This window comes from Centroberyx affinis, unplaced genomic scaffold, assembly GCF_046629955.1.
Source record: "Centroberyx affinis isolate AG114_WGS23_722 - 3 ecotype Tasmania unplaced genomic scaffold, CSIRO-AGI_Caff_v1 ptg002694l_1, whole genome shotgun sequence".
Taxonomy (NCBI): domain Eukaryota; kingdom Metazoa; phylum Chordata; class Actinopteri; order Beryciformes; family Berycidae; genus Centroberyx; species Centroberyx affinis.
The window spans coordinates 193,118-212,221 of record NW_027280872.1 but is presented as its reverse complement, the minus strand read 5'-3'; the positions used below and the strand labels follow the sequence as shown (position 1 = coordinate 212,221).

Here is a 19,104-nt window from a genome sequence, read left to right as displayed (position 1 = left end):
AAGGGGGAATGGCTATAGGTTACAGCAATTGAGAGCTTTAATTCGGCGCCAGCTCACTCCTACCGTACGTATTTTCATCAGTACAAAGTGCACCAAATAGGCTTTCAGACAGAGAAAAATATCTTCCATATTTTGGTAGCAAACATAATGAATATGTGGGTTACTCTTAAACATATGGTGCCTTTTTATGGAGTTGCTTTTTGAGGAGTGTCAGAATAAGAGGTAAAAAAAATGTTTGTATACAGCTTGGCTCTCAAGGGGAGAATCTAAAAAGAGGAAAGCATATTCTTGGATATCTATTTTTTAATTTCCACAAACACACAAATCATGCTAAGCGCTTAATGCAACAGCAGTACACCGATCGAAGAAGGAGAGGCAATGCTAATGCTAAAGGTCACTGCTAATGGTAGCGCTAAAAACTAAGTGAATTTACCTTACTGAGGATCTCTAGTTTCTTTTTCTGTTTGTCATTTGTTGCCAGGGCAGCAAATTGCTGCAGCAGCACAGGGCTTGGTGGGGTGGTGATGTCCAGGAAGTACTGGAAGGCCTGGTAGATGGTGCACGGTGGGATACGAGTCTCGTCTGTCCAATTACTGATCACCCCTGTAGTAAAGAAAAAGGTTAAAGCTACACTAGGTACAATTTTTATATAAAAATAGCCCCATTAAAAGTATTAGCCTGAATCACAAAGAGGGGCTGCAATAGAGGAGAGCGTCCCATCTTCACTGAGTGAAACGCCGTAGATTTACCAAAATGAAATTCTGCTGTCAGGTGTGGACACTGGCGGGAAAACTTCTCTGCATACAGAAAGCGATGAATTGAAACTTGAGAGCTAAATACAAAGTGTCTCCTAAACAGCAATGAGCAGCGCTCTGTCCAGAGAAAGCTGGACTCAGCAAGATTAGATCTTTTGCCTCTCTCGTCTCTTTCGTATTCATTGGTAAAGCGATAACAGCCTGTTTGGTAAACATGAGTGTGTGTGCAGTTTACTGCCATTACGTTACAGGATTTCTGAGTATTGAGGTTCACATTTTTTTAAACAGTTGCCTCTCACTGCCATTTGGAGGTGTGAAGTTGCCTAGTGCAGCTTTAAGGTTGGTCAGAATATAACAATTTTCAATCTTTATCAAGGGAATTTTGGCAGAGCACACCTGCTGTTTTTCAGCAACACCTTGCTTCACACTCACACATTTACAGAAACTCACACTTGGGAATTTCCCAGTACAACCACAACTGCTTGCCAATGAGCGGCTCCACTGGAAGAATTTGGGCATAGGTGCCTTACTGAAGTGCAACTTCACAGTGGTTGATGAGGGAGGAGAGTGTTTCAAATTCACTTTTTGGACCTCGATGTTGCCAGCCAGTCCAGGATTGAAACTGACAACTGTCTGACCACAAGCCCCTTTGTAACGTAGCGTGACATTGCTAACAGAGCCACGCACCTAAGGCAGTGTTCCTCTCCTCCAGGAACTCCACTTTGACAATTTGATTGACAGGCGGAGCATCCTCCAGTTTATCGATGAGAGCTGTCACCAGGTCCTCGTGGTTGCCAGGGTAGATGCCCAGATGGTCGCCGGGATGGTAGCTCAGGCTGTCGTGGTTGTTTGTGTGGAGCCGCACAAATATGGTGGCGCGACTGTGAGAGAGATCAGAGATTTGGGGAATAATGCTGCACCATTTTCAGTCTGTTCCTGATAGGTTTTTTGTGTGTTGCTACACCACACTCTTAATTGACATCATTACGGATTTTGACAGTTCATTATATCAGTGAAATACCGTTTCACAAGCATACCAAAATAGACAAATATCTGACTTTTTTTGCCATGAAACTGTTTCATGTGCCAGTAAACAAAATATACTTACTTGGATTTGGGACTTTGTAGATTTTGCGATTCTAGCATCTTTGCTCCATAGACCTTCTTCTTGTGAATACTGTGTAATGCTGTTGGTAGACACAATCAAAGTTATATATCACTTACATGACATTTACATTATTATTTATACCTATATTAGGATTTACATTATTCTCTTTTAACCATTTTGTTTATCATTCTATATTCATCTCAAGATTCAGTTGAGTTAAAGGGACATTCAGTAAGCTATCATATTTATTATGATATTTAAATCTTACTCATGGCCCCTTTAACATCTAGATTCCAGGCAAATCGTCAACAGTTTATTTAAGGTGTGGGATCAAAGTGCCACGCAGTTCAGTTTCTCTTCTCTACCTTCTGTGAGGGCCGGGGCCTCAGCTGTGTAGGTCAAACGGAACTTGCTCTTCTTCCAGCTGCGGTCGTTGCTGATCAAGGAGTCGTGGGCTTTCTCGATATTCACATCATCGCCGACACAGAACACGTCACACGCAGCCTTGACATGTAAACAGAACCGTGGAAAAATATCAGTACCATTATTCAAAGCCTCTCTTCACACCTAGCAGCGGGGATTTGCAGGGGAATACCAAAGGATTGTGAAGAGGATCTTTTGCACTCTAAGTAGGGTTGCTCCCCCTGGCTCAAGGTTATGTGTAGCCTTTATGACTTGCTACCTTGGATTCAGTTTCCAAGGGGCAGGAGTATTTTTTCTGCTTAAACTCTCTCTGCCAATGCTTTCACAGAAAAGACAGGAGGAAATCAATATGCCAAGCGAGCACCTGATGACGTGCAACCGACATGCCTTTCACGCGTTACTAAGATGGTGTGCGTGCCTGGAAACATACTGCATAACACTGCATATATTTCTTAGACATAGCTATCACTGAAACACGCATGAACACATTCCTAGCACACTCTACCATTATAATCAACATAATGAACTGAAACAAAGCCCAAAGGGACTGTGTCCAAGGAACCGACCTTAAAAACCTTTTTGGCCCAAGTTCTGAAGGACTCCTCCTGGCCACACAGCTCATCTCCCTCTCCCATGCGTAGGATGCGCTCCCCCCCCAGCTCTTCAAACAGCGTGTCCACGGCGTGGGCAAAGGCGCAGAAGTGTGGGTAGGCCCTGGAGCCAAGGCCAAACACTGAGAACCTAGAGAGAGAGACACACAGAGAGGGAGATAGAGCTAGAAAGGCAGGGAGTGTTAAAGCGCAACGCAGGGAGCGCAACATACACACATACACACTCGCAAACCGCCACCACCAAGCCCACGTTTTAAGCATAACTTTGAAACTTGCTCTTTCATCCCTCTCAGAAAGCTCCAAACAGTTGAAAATGGAGGATGTTTACCGTCTGGTTTTAGACAGACGTAAACATGAAAAAGATCACTCGCTGACGCTGTAAAGCAGCCAACCCACATCAGGTTCAAGCATGAGCAAGACATTTCCTGTGTTCTGCTCTCATCAAACAGATGTATTTCTCCTGTGGCTGTCAACAAACTGTCCACTGCAATACCAAGCGGTGCCAGTGACCAGGATTCACCGGAGGAAGCCACCTCTCTAGGGAGGGGGTACGTGTGTATTTGTGTGTGTGTGTGTGTGTGTGTCTGTGGGTGTGTGGGTATGTGTGTGAGAATGGGACTGTAAGTCTGAGGCATGTGTGTGTGTGTGGGGCGTTCTGTTTATGCTTTTTGACCTTCTGTAATGGGCCCATTCATACATGTAGCCTACTTTGTATGACTTTCTGTTTTTCATTATACTTTTAATGAGTCTAGAAGGCTATCTTATTTAGCTGTAGCTTGGGTGTCCTGATATGACAACACACCCTCTTTTTTTCTCTTCTTATTTTTCTCCTGTCTGCCGTTTATGCCCGTTTATTTATGTGAGTTTCTGTTTATATTTTGGTCAATCTACCCTGAAAAACAAATTAAGCCAAATGACAAATACTCTGGTACAGGCGTCTCCGCTCCGCTCCCCAGCGTTCAGCACCACAGACAGAGATGGCCAACGCTGCCATGTCTGCCTGCTGCCAGAAGACCACCACAGCTGCACCCCATCCCAGCTGATGAGGCACCCAAGCTGAAACCAACCTCCTCATTAGCAGGCAGCTTTATAAGCAGAAGATTGGGGAAAGCACAGGGGATTTTCCACTTACCTTTTCTCCGTGTGTGTCTAGTCCAGCTGGTGTTTCCACTGTGCCACAGCAGGCACTGTGATCATTTGACTGTGGCCTTATTACCCCAAACAGAGCTTTTCACAGCAACACTGCATGTATCACTACACTGCTATAGTGTTTTAGGCAATATCTGGGCTGTATTTAAAAGTTGTCCTCAAGAAATTTATATAAAATGTTCTTCAGATACAGAGCTAAATTTTAAAGATTAGCCTAATGACAATTTCACCTTTTTATTGCTCATGCATGTTTTTACTGCACACTGCATTGAACCCCGAGATGGCAGTGTTGCATTCAGTGTTGCTGCAGTTTTAGTGTGACCCTCTATGCATGACTTATTCTCAATTTTGCATCCAACATTAGGTAACATCACCATTTATGTACACAATCCCATATTTGCTCCCAAGACTGGTTGACTGCTTTAATTATTAGGCTATAATTTGACGGATACCTGGGTATCACTAATATTTTCTGCCACTTCCCTCAAAACTAGTACAAGGGTACTAGTTAGGAGATGGCCATTTCTTTTGTATGATTGCACCAACAGCAGCTTTAACTTTGTCTTAAAGAGTAACTAAACCCCAAACCCAATTAAACCTTTTTTACTATTAGATGTCAGGCTTTACACAGATTTGGGTTTGAGGTTTAGTTAGCTTTTAGCATTTTTTTTTTTTTTTTCTTCTCTACATCATCTAGTCACCACAATTTTGCTGGCCTGTTTCCCTTCATCTGATGCTGATCCTCCGTCCTGCATTTGGGTTAGAATAGAGAAGTGCATGCATTCATAAGTTACAGGATTGATTCCTGTCTATAGGTAACTTTTTGAATAACTATATTCAGATTAACTCAAAGATATTATATGATACACCACTGCAACATATTTAGCTAATGTTATAGTTTATCAAACGATAGCTTTATATTCCTTCACTCTCCTTGCCATGCTAGCTGCCAAGCAAATATTAGACTAATGCAGTCATTTCAGTTACTAAGTGATAATGTGTTAGGCAGCAACTTCAGTTGAATTGATAAGGAAAATGCCAATGACAAATCTGTCAGTCTACAAGTTAAATTCACTTGAAGACTGTTTCATCACTCACGTTGGGTTGAAAACACAACCGAATTTCTGGCTTCTTTTTTCTCTACATTTTCACAACACAACTTTACAGCTTTGTGGCTCAGATTGAACTGCCTCAGCACTTGATTGTGCATTTGTTTAATTTGATTTATTATTTGATTCTGCATTTTATTTAATGTGGCCCGGCTTACTGGTTGGGGGGAGTTTTCTGTTTTTAAGCACTGCAGGGTTGCCAACTCTCATGTATTTGCTTTCAGTTCCCATCTCACACGCTCATACTCCCCAAAAAAATCTCACACCAGTTTAAAATATAGCAAGTATGTCAAATAATATAGCAAGACTCAATTTGGGCAAAGTGAATAGGCTATTCAAAGCACATTGGCTAGCACAAGACACGTTTCCCTACATGTCATGATGAGACCAGATTGGCTCATCTGTGCGCGCTATACAGACCAAGTCCACATGGAAAGTTAGGAAGATTCCATGTGGCCCTGACTGACAGGGGCCCTCAAAACTACTAGAGATAACTTTTTATTAATAAGTCATTTACATTTTCATCACCATATCTTGATTGAAATATAAGTAGGCCTAATAACAAATTTAGTGATTTATTTTTCTTTCCCTTTTATTTTTAGTCAAGATATAGCCTACCCATCCAGACAGGCAGCACCTGTAGTCTCCTCCCCGCCTGTTTACTCAAAATGGTTTAGTCCTGCCCCTTCCAGAGCTCTGGTGAACCGCGTTAAATTGGCTAGTACAGCATAAAATGACGACTATGGTAAGGGTTAGATATTTTAAGGGTTAGATGCTATGGTGACAATGCAATTGTGGGTTGCTTGAGAACTTTGCAGATGTGTCTGTTAGCAAACTGTTAGCTACGTTAGCGACGAGGCTAACGTAGAATTATCAAAGACTGTATTTCTCTCGCGAGCTCTTCTAGTCAGGATTAGCATGTTAGCAATCAATGGCAGCAAGCCAACACAGAAGCTCCTTTGGTTCTTGCTGTAAAACGTCTCAGCTCAGCAACCCTAAGTCGGTTTATACAGAAGCTAGCCCAACGGCCGCCGCTCTGACCATCCGTGGCTAAGTTCTTAGTAGTTTGAGGGACCAGGCTGATGACAGGCAGTCATGTCTCTTCCTAAAGCTGAAGTAAAGTCAGGATTTAAAAAACGAAAAGAACAAAAGAGGGCGACAGTATCTTACAGTTTTTTTCCACAAAGACAGGTGGGTTTATCAACTGTGGTGCAAATTAAACTTTTAGCTGGAATTAAGTTAACACAAGCTAACTTTTGGCACGCTGCTCATACTAAATCAGATGTCCCCCAGACAGTACCAGGCCCAGCACACCTGTCGATGATGATGATGATATCCAGTGAACCAGTCTCGACTGGAGGAGGTGAGCAGCATTGTAATGAAGGAGCACTGTTCTAGCTTACCTCTCTCTACCTCTATTTCAAATATCAATCACAACTTGGGTAACTTTTAATAAGTGATAGTTCCCCAGATCACAAGTTAGCAACTCTCTTATCCAGCTATTGTCTAGGTGAATTGCTAATAAATAATATAAAAATGTGCAGGTCATCTCTTGAAGTCACACAATACCCTCTTGTTTGATAGTAAGTATTAGTAATGTAGGTCATCTTATGCCTCCTGAATTGTATGTCTAATCTCGCATGTCTAACTTGATCTAATTATGACTTCATTAGTGCAGAGTTTTAAAAAGCTTGGGCATTTTCAGGGTCCCTGGTGGTCTTAATGTCCAAGAAAATCTTAAAAGCTTGAGCAAAGGAGGCAGTGAAAAATTTAAAACTAGATTGAATTTATGCAACATCATTCTCTGCCCATTCATATAGGCTGTGCCTTCTGTATAGTTTTATAAAAAATTCTAAATTGGGTATCACAGATAACCCGGATGAATGTCTTAATGATAATCTAGTTGGGTGTAAGATTTTGTGGAGATTTTCTATGGAGATGTAGAAATTTGTATTGCTACAGTTCACAAAATCACACCCACCTGAGACATTTTGGCCTAACTTTTACTTTTAGTATTTTTTACTGTGATGAATTGACAGAGAAGCCCTTGAAAATCATTCTAAAATATTATGTTCTAAATAAAAATAGATAAATAAAATCAGCCTTTCAAGAGCCATGCCAACATTTTGGCATTTTGTGCAAATTACTCCATTTGTCTAATATACTGAAAAGTTTGAGAGTTTACCAAAATTTCAATTTTACAGATAAACTTCTGAAATAAATCACACACCATCCTGGTGGTGATGAGAATTGTGTCCTTTATTTTCATTGAGATTGGTGAAATATTTAGCCTACAGTTAAAATGCCTGTGTACAGCCCAGTTTACAGTAAGACAACTGTAGTGACTGTGGGCTCAATTTTTGAAAAATGTTAAAACCTTATATATTTAAACTTGAGGGACTTCAGATTATTTGGAAGCTGGTTTGGTGTCATTTAAACTTGCAGTGCAAAAGTTAATAGAGATTTCCTGGGGGAAACATGGTCGTCTATGCCCTCCCTGGCCGACAGTGGGGTCGCACAAGAATGTGAACCGTGGAGCACATTGGGAATTGGCAACAACAAATTTGGCAGGAAAATAGGGAAAAGGGCAAAAAAAAATAAAAAAAATACTTATGCATTATCCACTAAAAAAACTTGCAGTTTACTTCATCATTGTTTAAAAATGCAAAGCAAGACTATTGTTCCAGATGTTTTTAAAACAGTAAGCCAATACATTTATAACAAGCAAACTGAGTGTTGTTGTTGTTTTTTTTTATTAGGAACATGTCTGTATGAGATGAGATTTTCACCTGTTTCTACTTTATTTAAATTTTTGCAAGCAAAAATGAAACAAGAAACAAAAAATAGAACGGGACAAAGCTCAATACGGTGAGGTGAAATGCCAAGCAGACAAGACTCGTTCCAAAACAAGAGTGAATATGGGGTTGGCTTTCACCAGGTGGCGAGTATTGTAATTGATGATGGGCATGAAGAGCGATGCAGCGCTGGCTGGTTTTCTGTTGGTCAGGTAGGTGCCGGTTAGCTTAGTTGGCTACCTAGGTAGCTAGCTAGGTTTCAGCTTTTCTACTGTTTTCTGTTTGACAGGTAGGTGCCGGTTATCTTAGCTAGCTAGCTAGGTACCAGCTTTTCTACTACAATGAAGCTATGCTAATAATAGTAGCTAGCTGCCAGTTTACGACACACGTTAGCTCCGACCAGAACTCCAGTCACTCCGTATTAGAGTTCGGGACTGCTACCTTAGCCAGCGTGGCTTCTAGATATAAAACGATTCAAAACTCACCACTACTGCAACAGAGGTCGAAAATAAAGTCATTTTCACAGAGTGTAGATTGTGTACGTCACAAACACATGGTTTTCGTATCATAAAAAATCAAAAGTTGAACCAAAATCTGGAACCAAATGGTGGTAGTAGTAGTTGCAGTAATAGTTGAAGTGGTAGCTGCAGTAGCAGTTGTAGTGGCACTGTAGTAGTAGTTTCAGTAGTACTTGCAGTACTAGTAGTTGTGATAGGTTTTGTTGCAGTATTGGTTGTAGTAACAATTGTAGTAGATGCAGTATCAGTAGTTATAGTAGGAGTTGGAGCAGTTGCAATTTGTGTAGTTGTAGTAGTAGCATTGGAGGCAGTACTGGGCCTAGTGGGCCTAGGCCCATCCACTTTTCTCGTTGGCCCAACCGTTTTTCTCATTGGCTCAAAGAACAGACTAGGTCAGAAGACAGACTGATCAAGCGTGATGCAATTTTTCAGCTCAAATACAGGATTTCAAGTGGAGCGGTTGCAATTTGCACTCATTGGTCAAAGCATATTGTAAGCGCTCGGCTCCCACTCTGCTCTGGATCTTCTTCAGTGCGCTCCCCATGAGATAAAACTTGCTCTGCCAATCATGTTCGTAGTAGTAGCAGCATGAAAAAAACCAAAACAAAACAATTTCATTGCAAGTGTTGCGCTCGGTGGATTTCTGTAATTTGTAACTGCAATGGCAGCTTTACTCCACTGTGGTGCTGTATCATAATCAGCACAATGTACATGGAAGGTTAGATAGATTCCACACTAAAAGGTTATGTGCACACAAAAGAGGAAAAGTACGTACACACAAAAATAATCTGATTCATAAAACTGGTGCGTACGCAGAGGTCCAGGTCCAGTCTGAGGCGTGTGTGTGTGTGTGTGGGGTGTTCTGTTTATTATTTTTGACCATCTGTATTGGGCACATTCATACATGTTATACTTTTAATGTGTCTAGAAGGTTACGATATTTAGCGGTGTCCATAACAAGATGACAACACACCCTCTTTTTTTTTCTTGTTCTTTTTCTCCTGTCTTTTGTCGTTTTGTCATTATTCTTATTTGTTTTGTGAGTTTCTGTTTAGATTTTGGTCAATTTATCGTATGTCTCATATTTTTCCATTTTGAAACATGCTAAATAAAATACTTATCACAATAAGACTAGGTCAAAATCTAGTATTTGGCTGGACCATGTATGGGTGTGCCACGTGCCACGGCCGACCAATGGTGTAACTAACTCCGCTGTAGACTGTTAATATGAATAATAGTCCATACATCCATACTAGTGATGTGCGGATTGCAGTTATATCCGTGGGCACCGCAGTTAATCTGCAGATTGGGCGGGTTGGGTCATAAAAATTAACATTCTGATTAATAGCGGATGGGTTGCGGGTGGGTGAAATAATACATAATTAATGAGGAAAATATTGTTTATTTATTTAAAACCAGCCTACTTCAGTGTAATATGTTACCATATCATCACGCTTACATACAGTATATCCTACTGACAAATAATGGTAATGTGTGATTGGGTGCGCATAAAAAAATAAAAAAAAAATTTGAGTTCATTAAATACCTGCAGCGATTCCACCGCAGCAGAAATGATAAGTGTGTCTCCCCATTAAGAGAGACACTGTGTAGACACTGTTTGGCCAGCACCATAGCTCCTGCATCACATCACTACCTTGCCTGGGAAGCTAAGCAGGTTTGGCTGTGGTTAGTCCTTGGATGGGAGACCACCTGGTGCTGGAAGTGGTGTTGGAGGACCAGTAGGAGGTGCTCTTCCCTCTGGTCTCATGGATAATATCCCCAATGCCCCAGGGCAGAGACAGGGACTCTGTCCTGTGAGTGAGCACCGTCCTTCGGATGAGACGTTAAACCGAGGTCCTGACTCTGTGGTCAATAAAGATCCCATCGGTACTCATCGCAAGAGTAGGGGAGTAACCCTGGTGCCCTGGCAAAATTCCTAAACAGGCCTTCCTTCCATCATGGCCACCTAATCATCCCTCGTTACCTAATTGGCTCTTTCAGTCCTCTACTCTCCACTGTGATAGCTGATGTGTGGTGAGCGTTCTGGCACAAACTGGCTGCTGTGCATCACCCAGGTGGGTGCTACACATCGGTGGTGGATGAGTTGAGACCCCCCCCCCCCCGATATGTGAAGCGCTTTGAGTACCTAGAAAAGCGCTATATAAATGTAATCAATTATTATTAATTATTATTAGACACTAATAACAATTATTTCTATTATACAAGAGAGAAACGGGACTGCAGCATAAATATGAAACTGTATTGCAAAGGCACAGTTCACCATGGAAACGTTTAATTACTGAAAACAGCCTCTCTAATCTTCAAAGTAAATCGTTAAAGAAAACACTCATACATCAATACAACGAACACACAATAAAGAAATCACATAGAAAGCTCGCGCTGCTCAACATAATTTAAAAGGCAATATAGAGGTGGAGTGAAATGTCCGTGCGGGGCGGGTGCGGGTCTATAAATCGTAGAAAATAATTTGTTCGGGTGGGTGGCGGGTGGATGATTTATGCGTACATGCGGATTCGGATGGCGTCAGAGCTGATCCGCGCGCATATGCATCAAAATAAATGGCGATATGATATAATTGTATAGATTGTACTTTAGCTTCAGTTAGCTTCAGCTAGCATGCATGATATTAGTCAGCCTGCTTACTGTGTGGGAGAAACGGGCTCCTGATCTCAGCGGAGAAACAAGATGGCGGAGAAAATGAAACTTTATTTCTGGCTCTATGATCCTACGATGTGCCACGTGCCATGGCCGACCAATGGTGTAACTTCATCACTCAGTCAGTCTGTGAGTGACAGACATTCACGTTTATAGGGCTGGCCCCGCTGTTGCGGTCCAGCCAAAAAAAGGGACCCAAGTTTACTGCCAGAGCCCAATTTCTGATGGTGTGTTTTTCATCATTATCTACCATCAAGAACAAATTAAGCCAAATGACAAATACCCTGGTACAGGCATCTCCGCTCCGCTCCCCGGGGTTCAGCACCACGGACAGAGATGGCCAACGCTGCCATGTCTGCCTGCTGCCAGAAACTGCCACAGCTGCACCCCATCCCAGCTGATGAGGCTGAAACCAACCTCCTCATTAGCAGGCAGCTTTATAAGCAGAAGACTGGGGGAGGCACAGGGGATTTTCCACCTACCTTTTCTACTTTCTTACCCCCAAACAAGAACACTGCATGTATCACTACACTGCTATAGTGTTTTAGGCAATATAGGAGTTGTCAAACAAGGGAAAAAAAAGTAGAATCGTGCACTCCAAAAGACCAAGGCACTCTTGGTCAGCATCTCTTACGATATATGCCAGGCCAGTACTGTGTATCAATATTGATCATATAATTGCTAGCTGACCGACTGATGAGATGTCTTTTTACTTGCATTTATTACTATTGAGCTCAGACTGGTGTAATCACAGAGTGTTGTTTTATGATTTCTTGTTTAGTTTACCTGACGTTGGCGAGAGGTCCGGTGCTCTCGAAGTTGACCTTGGTCTCTGGCTCATCGCTGGAGGACTTGCGAGTGTCGGAGTAGGAGGACACGCTATTGAAACGGACCTTGTAGCTCCTGGAATGAAGTGTAAGATTGAAATGAACATGCACACAATTGGATGCCCAAATACCAATGTGCAGAGGTCGAGGGGTTAAACTCACTTTCTGTCTTCTGTGTTGGATGTTGGGTGACGCATCTCCATCAAGGCAGCTCCAAATTTCTACAATGAACCAAGAGAGGTTGTTTGTGATCCATATGCATGACACAACGTGGGTGGTATCTGCTCTGCATTGATTGGTATATACAATGTATACCTCTCCGTTTTCAGGAGGATCCCCATTGCCAAATGTGCTGGTCACCACTAATACCAGCGTCTCATGCTCCAGGTGTACCACGTCATATTCGTCCATAGACATGACCTGCAGATATCAGAAAAAAGCATTGTGATGAGGGAATCTCCACTTACTGTATAATGTACGTGAACGTGTAAAATAGGACTGAACAGGAAGGTGTAATGACCACTCTGTCCTCGCCTCTAACGAGCTGATAATATGCTGATGATGCGTACCACTCAACACGATGGTGTTTGTCTGCCAAGGGCCAGAGTCGCAGTCAACATTCTCACACACACACACACACACCCACAACCAAAGGCGTGAAGAGAAAACAGGCTTTAGCCCCACAACATGGAGGATTTGCCCCAGGCATTCACATTTGCCCCACGATCCATCTATACACCTGCTCACACAGACACATCCAAACGCATGCATGCATGTCCCCTTCTTGTATGATTGATCACATTGGGAAATGCGAAGGGAAAAAAAGATATGTCCGGGAGCAAAAGCCTGGATGATTGAGAGCAGCACACGTTTCCATTTTTCTTTTTTTTTTCCTTCTTTTTTTCCAAACACATTTACCCAGCCAGCGGTGCTTCCGGATCTTATCTTAAACTACTGCTCAACGCTTGGTTGGGCAAATCTCGCCTCCAACCTGCAGCACATTCCTGCATAAGAGGAGAAAAAAATGTGACGAAAGACACACTTTCTTCCTCTCATCACGCTACTCAGTTAGCATCCGTTTGGCCTCATCAGCACAGAGAGAGAGAGAGATCCTCCCTTTCCATTGATGTCAGTACAATGACACAATGTCAATAATAAGATGAAGTGAGGCAGGGGCAAGGGTACCTTTGCGTCAAAAGCGTGCTTGAAGATTTCACAGAGAGTTTTGGCGTAATCGTGAGATTTTCCTGTCTCGGTGGCAAACAGTATGGTGGCTTTCACCCTCTTGGCCATGGCTTGGCCCATTAGCTTGGCCGAGAACTTCACAGCCCTGGAGAAAAGAAGAAGGGAGAGACAGCGAAAGAGAAACAGAGAGAGAGAGAGAGAGAATGAGAGACACAAAAAACAGAGAGGACAAGAAACTGAATCATACAAGGACCAGTGATTCGAGGGGCACAAATCGCAACCTCTCGCCTGCCGATACGTCCGATAAAAACATCCTTGCCTACTGGAGATAGTGAGCTCTGCGATGGCTGTGATGGTTAGATGGTTGTGTGCTTCACTTTGGCAGACAGCCCACGTCATGTCAAAGTAGCGGATAGATGCAATTGTGATTACCTAGCTTGTCATATCCTCAAGGCAATTATATTAATAGCACAGAACACACACATACACACACACATGCACACACTAACAAAAAACTAACAAAGTTCTGATTACTCCCTGAGGGGTTGATTGGATGAATTACACCGCTGAGTACACCAACTTCCTTCCCCTGTCTCTCTAACTTGTCTCAGGAAAGTGATTGCTTGTTTGGCCAGATATTATCACAGTCACATCCTATAGTAACATTGAAATTCAGTATAATATCTAGTCCACACTTGACCCTTAAGATTACAAATGCAGGCAAAAGAGAGATCCCTAAATTTGGCTACATCTTTTCACCCGCCTTATATCTTTGTACGAGTGCACACTCACTTGGCAAGCTTCTTGAATCCAATGGCTCTTTTCTTGGTGGGTGTCCCATTGACTCCTTTCCACACATGGTTATTCCAAGGATCAGACTTTGGCATAGGGGAGAAGAAAATAGTGGCAGTCTTTGTTAAAGGAAAAATCCACCCTTGGATACTCTTACACTGTTATCAATCTGTGATGTTCAATACAATCCAGCAGTTATTTAGTAATGATGTGTTCTATTTCAGTTATTGATTTCCTGCATTTCCCGTGACTTACTTACTACCATGACAACCTCCAGAGAAGTGGTTTGAAGTTGTTGCTTTCAATCAAAGATGGGCATATAAAAATAGCTTGCCTGCCAGGCACTTTGGGAACATTGGTGCATGTCTATGATCACGGCTGTGCTCCTCACTTGAAATGCAACCTGTCTTGTGGCTGCATTGCATTATGGCCTATTGAGGATACTGTCAGTGGAGAAATTGGTATATTTGTCTCTTGTACAATGGATTTCTTCTTCTTAAATGTTGGTGCAAAATGGTGAGTCTAGAAAGAGGCCCTTGCTCTTTTGATTCTGAGGGACTCCAAAACCCAATGTTTATCATTCATGTTAACTGAAAATTGTTCTGATGTTAAACTCCATTCTAGCCATGCTAGAAATATCTTGATGTCACATCACATTGTTATCCGTGGGAATAAGAAAAATACCCCTCACAGGACTTTACAACATTACAAACCTTCATCCCAATCCAGTGGGTACTCAAGCCAATTCAACATCAATTTGACATTTCCTGGTAACATGACCCCTACTCCTCACCTGGTACTCAAAGGAGGGGGTGAGGCGGTAGTTGAGCATCTCTTGGTGGAAAACTGGCGTGATACTTCCCGACATGGGAGGCACAATCCACACCCAGTCTCCAGGACAGCCTCCTCGCACCCGGTACTCATTCTCCATGTGTTTCATGAAGGACTCTGTGGCCGAGTGGTGATCTACTATGGTCACTTTGGATGACTGGAGACAGGGAACAGGGATAGCACATTCAGGACTTCTTTGTCATTTATGAATTCTCTTTTATGCTAGTTACATCAGCATTAAAGTCATAATCTGCAAGATCTTCAGGTTTTTTTTTTATTTTGGTGATCTGTGGTCACTGCTGTGGTCTTTTTGCACTGCACTCCCAAGTGGTCACTTCACAATCAAACAGTGTGTGACGTCTTTTTCCTTGGATTTTCTGTTGATGTTGTTTGAGTTTCTGTAGGTGGCACTCTTTTCTTTGTCTGTTCAGCCATGGTGACTAAAGCTGGTCATGCTAACTATGTAGTTCTTCTCTTATTTATTCCAAACAAATCATCACTTCTTATACGCCAGAGGATTTTTCCCCAGAAAAGCCTAGCCTACCTGACACTGGATGTTCAGAACAGCAAATGTAAAAGCTTTCATGAGTGTTGGTTGAATCGGTATTGTGTTATATCAATCAGAATCAAATGTTGCCTATTATTACTTTAATGTCTCATGCTGATTGATAGTTGTCTCAGAATAAGGAGACAGTACTTGCCCATGCTGGAATTTTAAATGTACAACGCATAAAGAGGAACCTACCTGGAAACTGTAGAGAACTGCAATGTTGATCTCCACCAGTGCCTGGTCCTTCCATAGGGAGGAGGTCTTCCTGGTGTCTAAGGCCATCATGTTAGCTACTTCCTGTACAGCAGGAAACCATAACATGAGAGCAGTATTTTAGTGCAGCCATGATGATATGACAGTGATTATAACTAGCTATAACTGGTGAAAGGCTGTTTCCTGTTTCAAGTTAGTCTTAGTCAGTGTTGTAGTGTTTGATTCCTGGACTTGAGAAAATCCATTTCAAAATACAACCACTGATAGGATGATGTAACATATTGGTGAGTGCGTGCTGCCTGGAGAACATTGCCAGTCAAGTGTTGGATGAAGATGCTTCCGCCACATATTGTGAGCTTTGGTTACACAGATTTTATAACTGAAAAGTGGTGCCAAATGTTAAACTCGCTAAAGGACAATTGAGGAAAAGACTGGGACAACCTCAAATTTCAACTGGCATCTGAATGGGATTTTTATGTTTTTCATTTTTTCTAGCATGGATTACTTGAATTCAAACTGTTAAGTCAGACTTGAACGTTGTACATTTCAGCTGTTGTGGCAGTAGGCCGTCATTCTTTTCTTTAACCTTAATGAATCTCCAGATTTCGTCACAAATGCAAGTGCAAATTGCATGCTTCAGTTGTAAGACTAATTCACCAAGGCTGACACCCTTCGCCCTAAAGCGGCCTTTATAATTGGAGCGTTCTCTGATCTGATTTGAGATTCTAGGATGGAAAACTCTCTGCCTGACTTGCTGGTGACGATGCCTGCGTCTAGCAGAAATGACAGCAGCCATTCTGAATGGCCAAACTCTTTGTGGGAAGTCTTTACCGCACTTTGTAAAGGATCTACAATAATTTGGAGGCATAGGAGTTTCAAAGTATTGGTGAATTGCGTGCAATGTCAATTTGCATAGCCTCACTAATAAATAAATATTATAAGTACCATGACTCATTATGCATGGTTTGTGAATAACATTTTGATTTGGTCATTTTGTTGAAATAGCGCATGCTCCTCCTTTCCAATGGAGCACGGCTCTGTCCTTTGGCACAATACACTACCTCCAGAATGTTGTAGCGTGAGCTGTCGCAGAAGTCCCTCACGCCAATCTCTGTACCCATGTACCAGCCACTGAAGGGGCAGCCAGTGAATTCCAATCCGCCAACTTCCAGCAGCATGTTAGAGACCGCCGGGAGGCCATACCACTTCAGGTTCAGATCCTTGAACCAGTCATACCTGGGCAGAGCACACAGAAGAAGGATAGGGTGAATTCACTATACTTCAAGGATTCAGGGAGTCACTGGAATTAAAGATAATCTGAGCTGTACCTATTTCAGCTTTCAGCTCAATTCAGCGTGCTCCCATCTGAAGTCAGGGCAAATGTTACTTTAAAACCCTGTACGGGATCAGGGTCCAATATTTGCTGTATGTAACAATGTAATTATCATTTGCTCTCTCATTTAGGAGTATGGGCATTGCTTACGAATTTACCCCTGAGGTCCGTACTGTGAAAGCAGCGCAGCCAAAACAAGCATTAACACAGAAAAAAACCCTGGTGACAGCTTTTCAAAGCTGGACTACTAGGCTGGGCCTCCATCTACCTCCTACTACACACAGTCATGCAGCCCCTCAGGGGAATTGAAAACGTAGCTTTTTGGCTATTGTTGCCGAGCTGGGCCTAGACCCATGTAATGATGAGGCGCTCTTGGTGGCCGTGGCCTGTGCCAAGCTGCTGCCAGAGCTGAGGGCCAGTTGATGCAGGGTGAGGAGCAGAGATGCCAGTTTTGGAGGAGTTTGGCAGGGAGATTAGTGTGTCAGGGGATGCTGGAACGATCTCTGTGGCTTGTAGTGATGCTCTGTGTATCTGAGTGATGGAGAGCATGGCAGCAATACCCAATTCTTTACTGTGATTATGGACATGACGGTGAGGCGACAGCTACAGTGCCAAGTCCTCAAGGGCGTTATAGATTTTATACAATGGTCTACAATGCAAGTGTATTGTCTAAAAGTTTTCTCAAAAGTAGTATACATGCATAAGAACAAAAAAACAGGAGAAAGCTAGAAAGATTGCTAACGAGCCCCATGGTTACCACAAAAGTTGGCATAGCAACTAATAAAGCATGGCTCGCTATGCTTTATGGGAATAAACAGCACAGTTGGAATGTGTCTGTAACCAATCAGATTGCTTGGCTTAAAACTACCCGTTGTATAATAGGTGTTACTGAAGGATATGTGAGGGATGTGTGAGTGGGTGGATGGCTTTGTGTGCAGGCACCCATGTGCTTGTTTCTATATATTCTGTATATTGCTTGACAGAGAAGACATACTGTGTTGTGTGTCCTGTAAGTCACTCCAACTCACTTTGGGTGTGTGATCTGCACCTCCAGGATGAGGTCTTCAGGGATCTCAAACAGTTCAGGGTCGTTTCCGTTGGCTTGCAGCAGGAGGGGCAGGACATCAAAACGTCCCTTTGGAGCCTTCCATCCCTGCTGTATGCAGATCTAGTGACCAAAACCAACATGTTAATTGGGCACAAATTGGACATGTCTTTCAAAGTTAATTTTGTAGCATAGTGTATGACTTTAAAATACCGGCCCTTATGCATACCTCAGTGAATTCAACGTTGGCGGGGTCTCCCAGGATCTGTCCGTCAGGCTGTTTGTAGCCCGCATAGCGAATCAGCTGACTGTTCCACACCCGGAAATCATGCTTACCATCTGTCCTCTGAGGAAATATGGTAATGGCCGACCTGCACAAAAACATACAGTGGATTAGCATGTTGATAGTGTCTAATATTTAAATCCAGAGCATTTATATGTATTTGAGATTATGAGATTATTTCTAGCTATAGATTTACATATTGGTCTAAATTGATGTAATTTATAAGATACTTAAACTGCTATGGCAATGTATTAGCATGCTGATCTCTACACATATACTGTATATAGAGCATGATGCTATGCGGCAATGCATTAGATGGTGTATATGAATAAGTAATACATGAATCATAAAGCTTGCTTAGGGATGGTAGGCATTATGCACATAACCTGAAGGCATTTTTAATCTAAGCGGTTATGTGAAAGAACCCAACACTTAGCCACCTTTGGTCTGTTCTTGAACCCTATGGTGTTTTAATGCCATGACCGGGCAAAAGTGTTAATTCTCCTAAGCTCCTAAGTCGCAGAGGAGGGAGAGCAGCTGGTGTGAATCTGGGCCAGTGGCGCTTGCACCGCAGTCCACATCTCCAGAAACAATCTCTCAGCCTGGCTCGGGAAAACTGGTGTAAGTGGTAAAATTGATGGGGAGTACAGACTGTGCATAATTCTGTACTAACAGGCTTTTAAAATATATAGCAAATGACAAATCTTTAATCCATTCCTTCATAGACCTTTATTATAATGTATGCATTACAGAATTTTTCATGTACTATATATGAAGAGCGTCATTCCAAAACGAGATATCCACCGCTTGGGAAAAAAATAGTTTTAGGTATACGTCATCAAAACCTTTCCATGAAAAACAGTTATACTTTGAGAACAGAATCATCTTTGTTTTTGAAATG

The 19,104-nt window shown here is 42.3% G+C and overlaps 1 protein-coding gene across 1 annotated transcript in view; it reads right to left on the bottom strand.

Moving 5' to 3' along the window:
• The window catches only part of nos1 (nitric oxide synthase 1 (neuronal)), a 39,022-nt gene that overhangs the window by 4,978 nt on the left and 14,940 nt on the right, over window positions 1–19,104 (bottom strand). The window contains exons 7-21 of the mRNA XM_071535355.1: window positions 18,150–18,291; window positions 17,904–18,043; window positions 16,604–16,778; window positions 15,525–15,626; window positions 14,742–14,936; window positions 13,949–14,034; window positions 13,157–13,301; window positions 12,287–12,391; window positions 12,134–12,192; window positions 11,931–12,047; window positions 2,853–3,027; window positions 2,229–2,367; window positions 1,864–1,942; window positions 1,443–1,636; window positions 434–603 (exon numbers count right to left, since the gene is read on the bottom strand). Coding sequence (XP_071391456.1) covers window positions 434–603; window positions 1,443–1,636; window positions 1,864–1,942; window positions 2,229–2,367; window positions 2,853–3,027; window positions 11,931–12,047; window positions 12,134–12,192; window positions 12,287–12,391; window positions 13,157–13,301; window positions 13,949–14,034; window positions 14,742–14,936; window positions 15,525–15,626; window positions 16,604–16,778; window positions 17,904–18,043; window positions 18,150–18,291 — 2,023 coding nt within the window. The remainder of the gene's footprint in view (window positions 1–433; window positions 604–1,442; window positions 1,637–1,863; window positions 1,943–2,228; window positions 2,368–2,852; window positions 3,028–11,930; window positions 12,048–12,133; window positions 12,193–12,286; window positions 12,392–13,156; window positions 13,302–13,948; window positions 14,035–14,741; window positions 14,937–15,524; window positions 15,627–16,603; window positions 16,779–17,903; window positions 18,044–18,149; window positions 18,292–19,104) is intronic.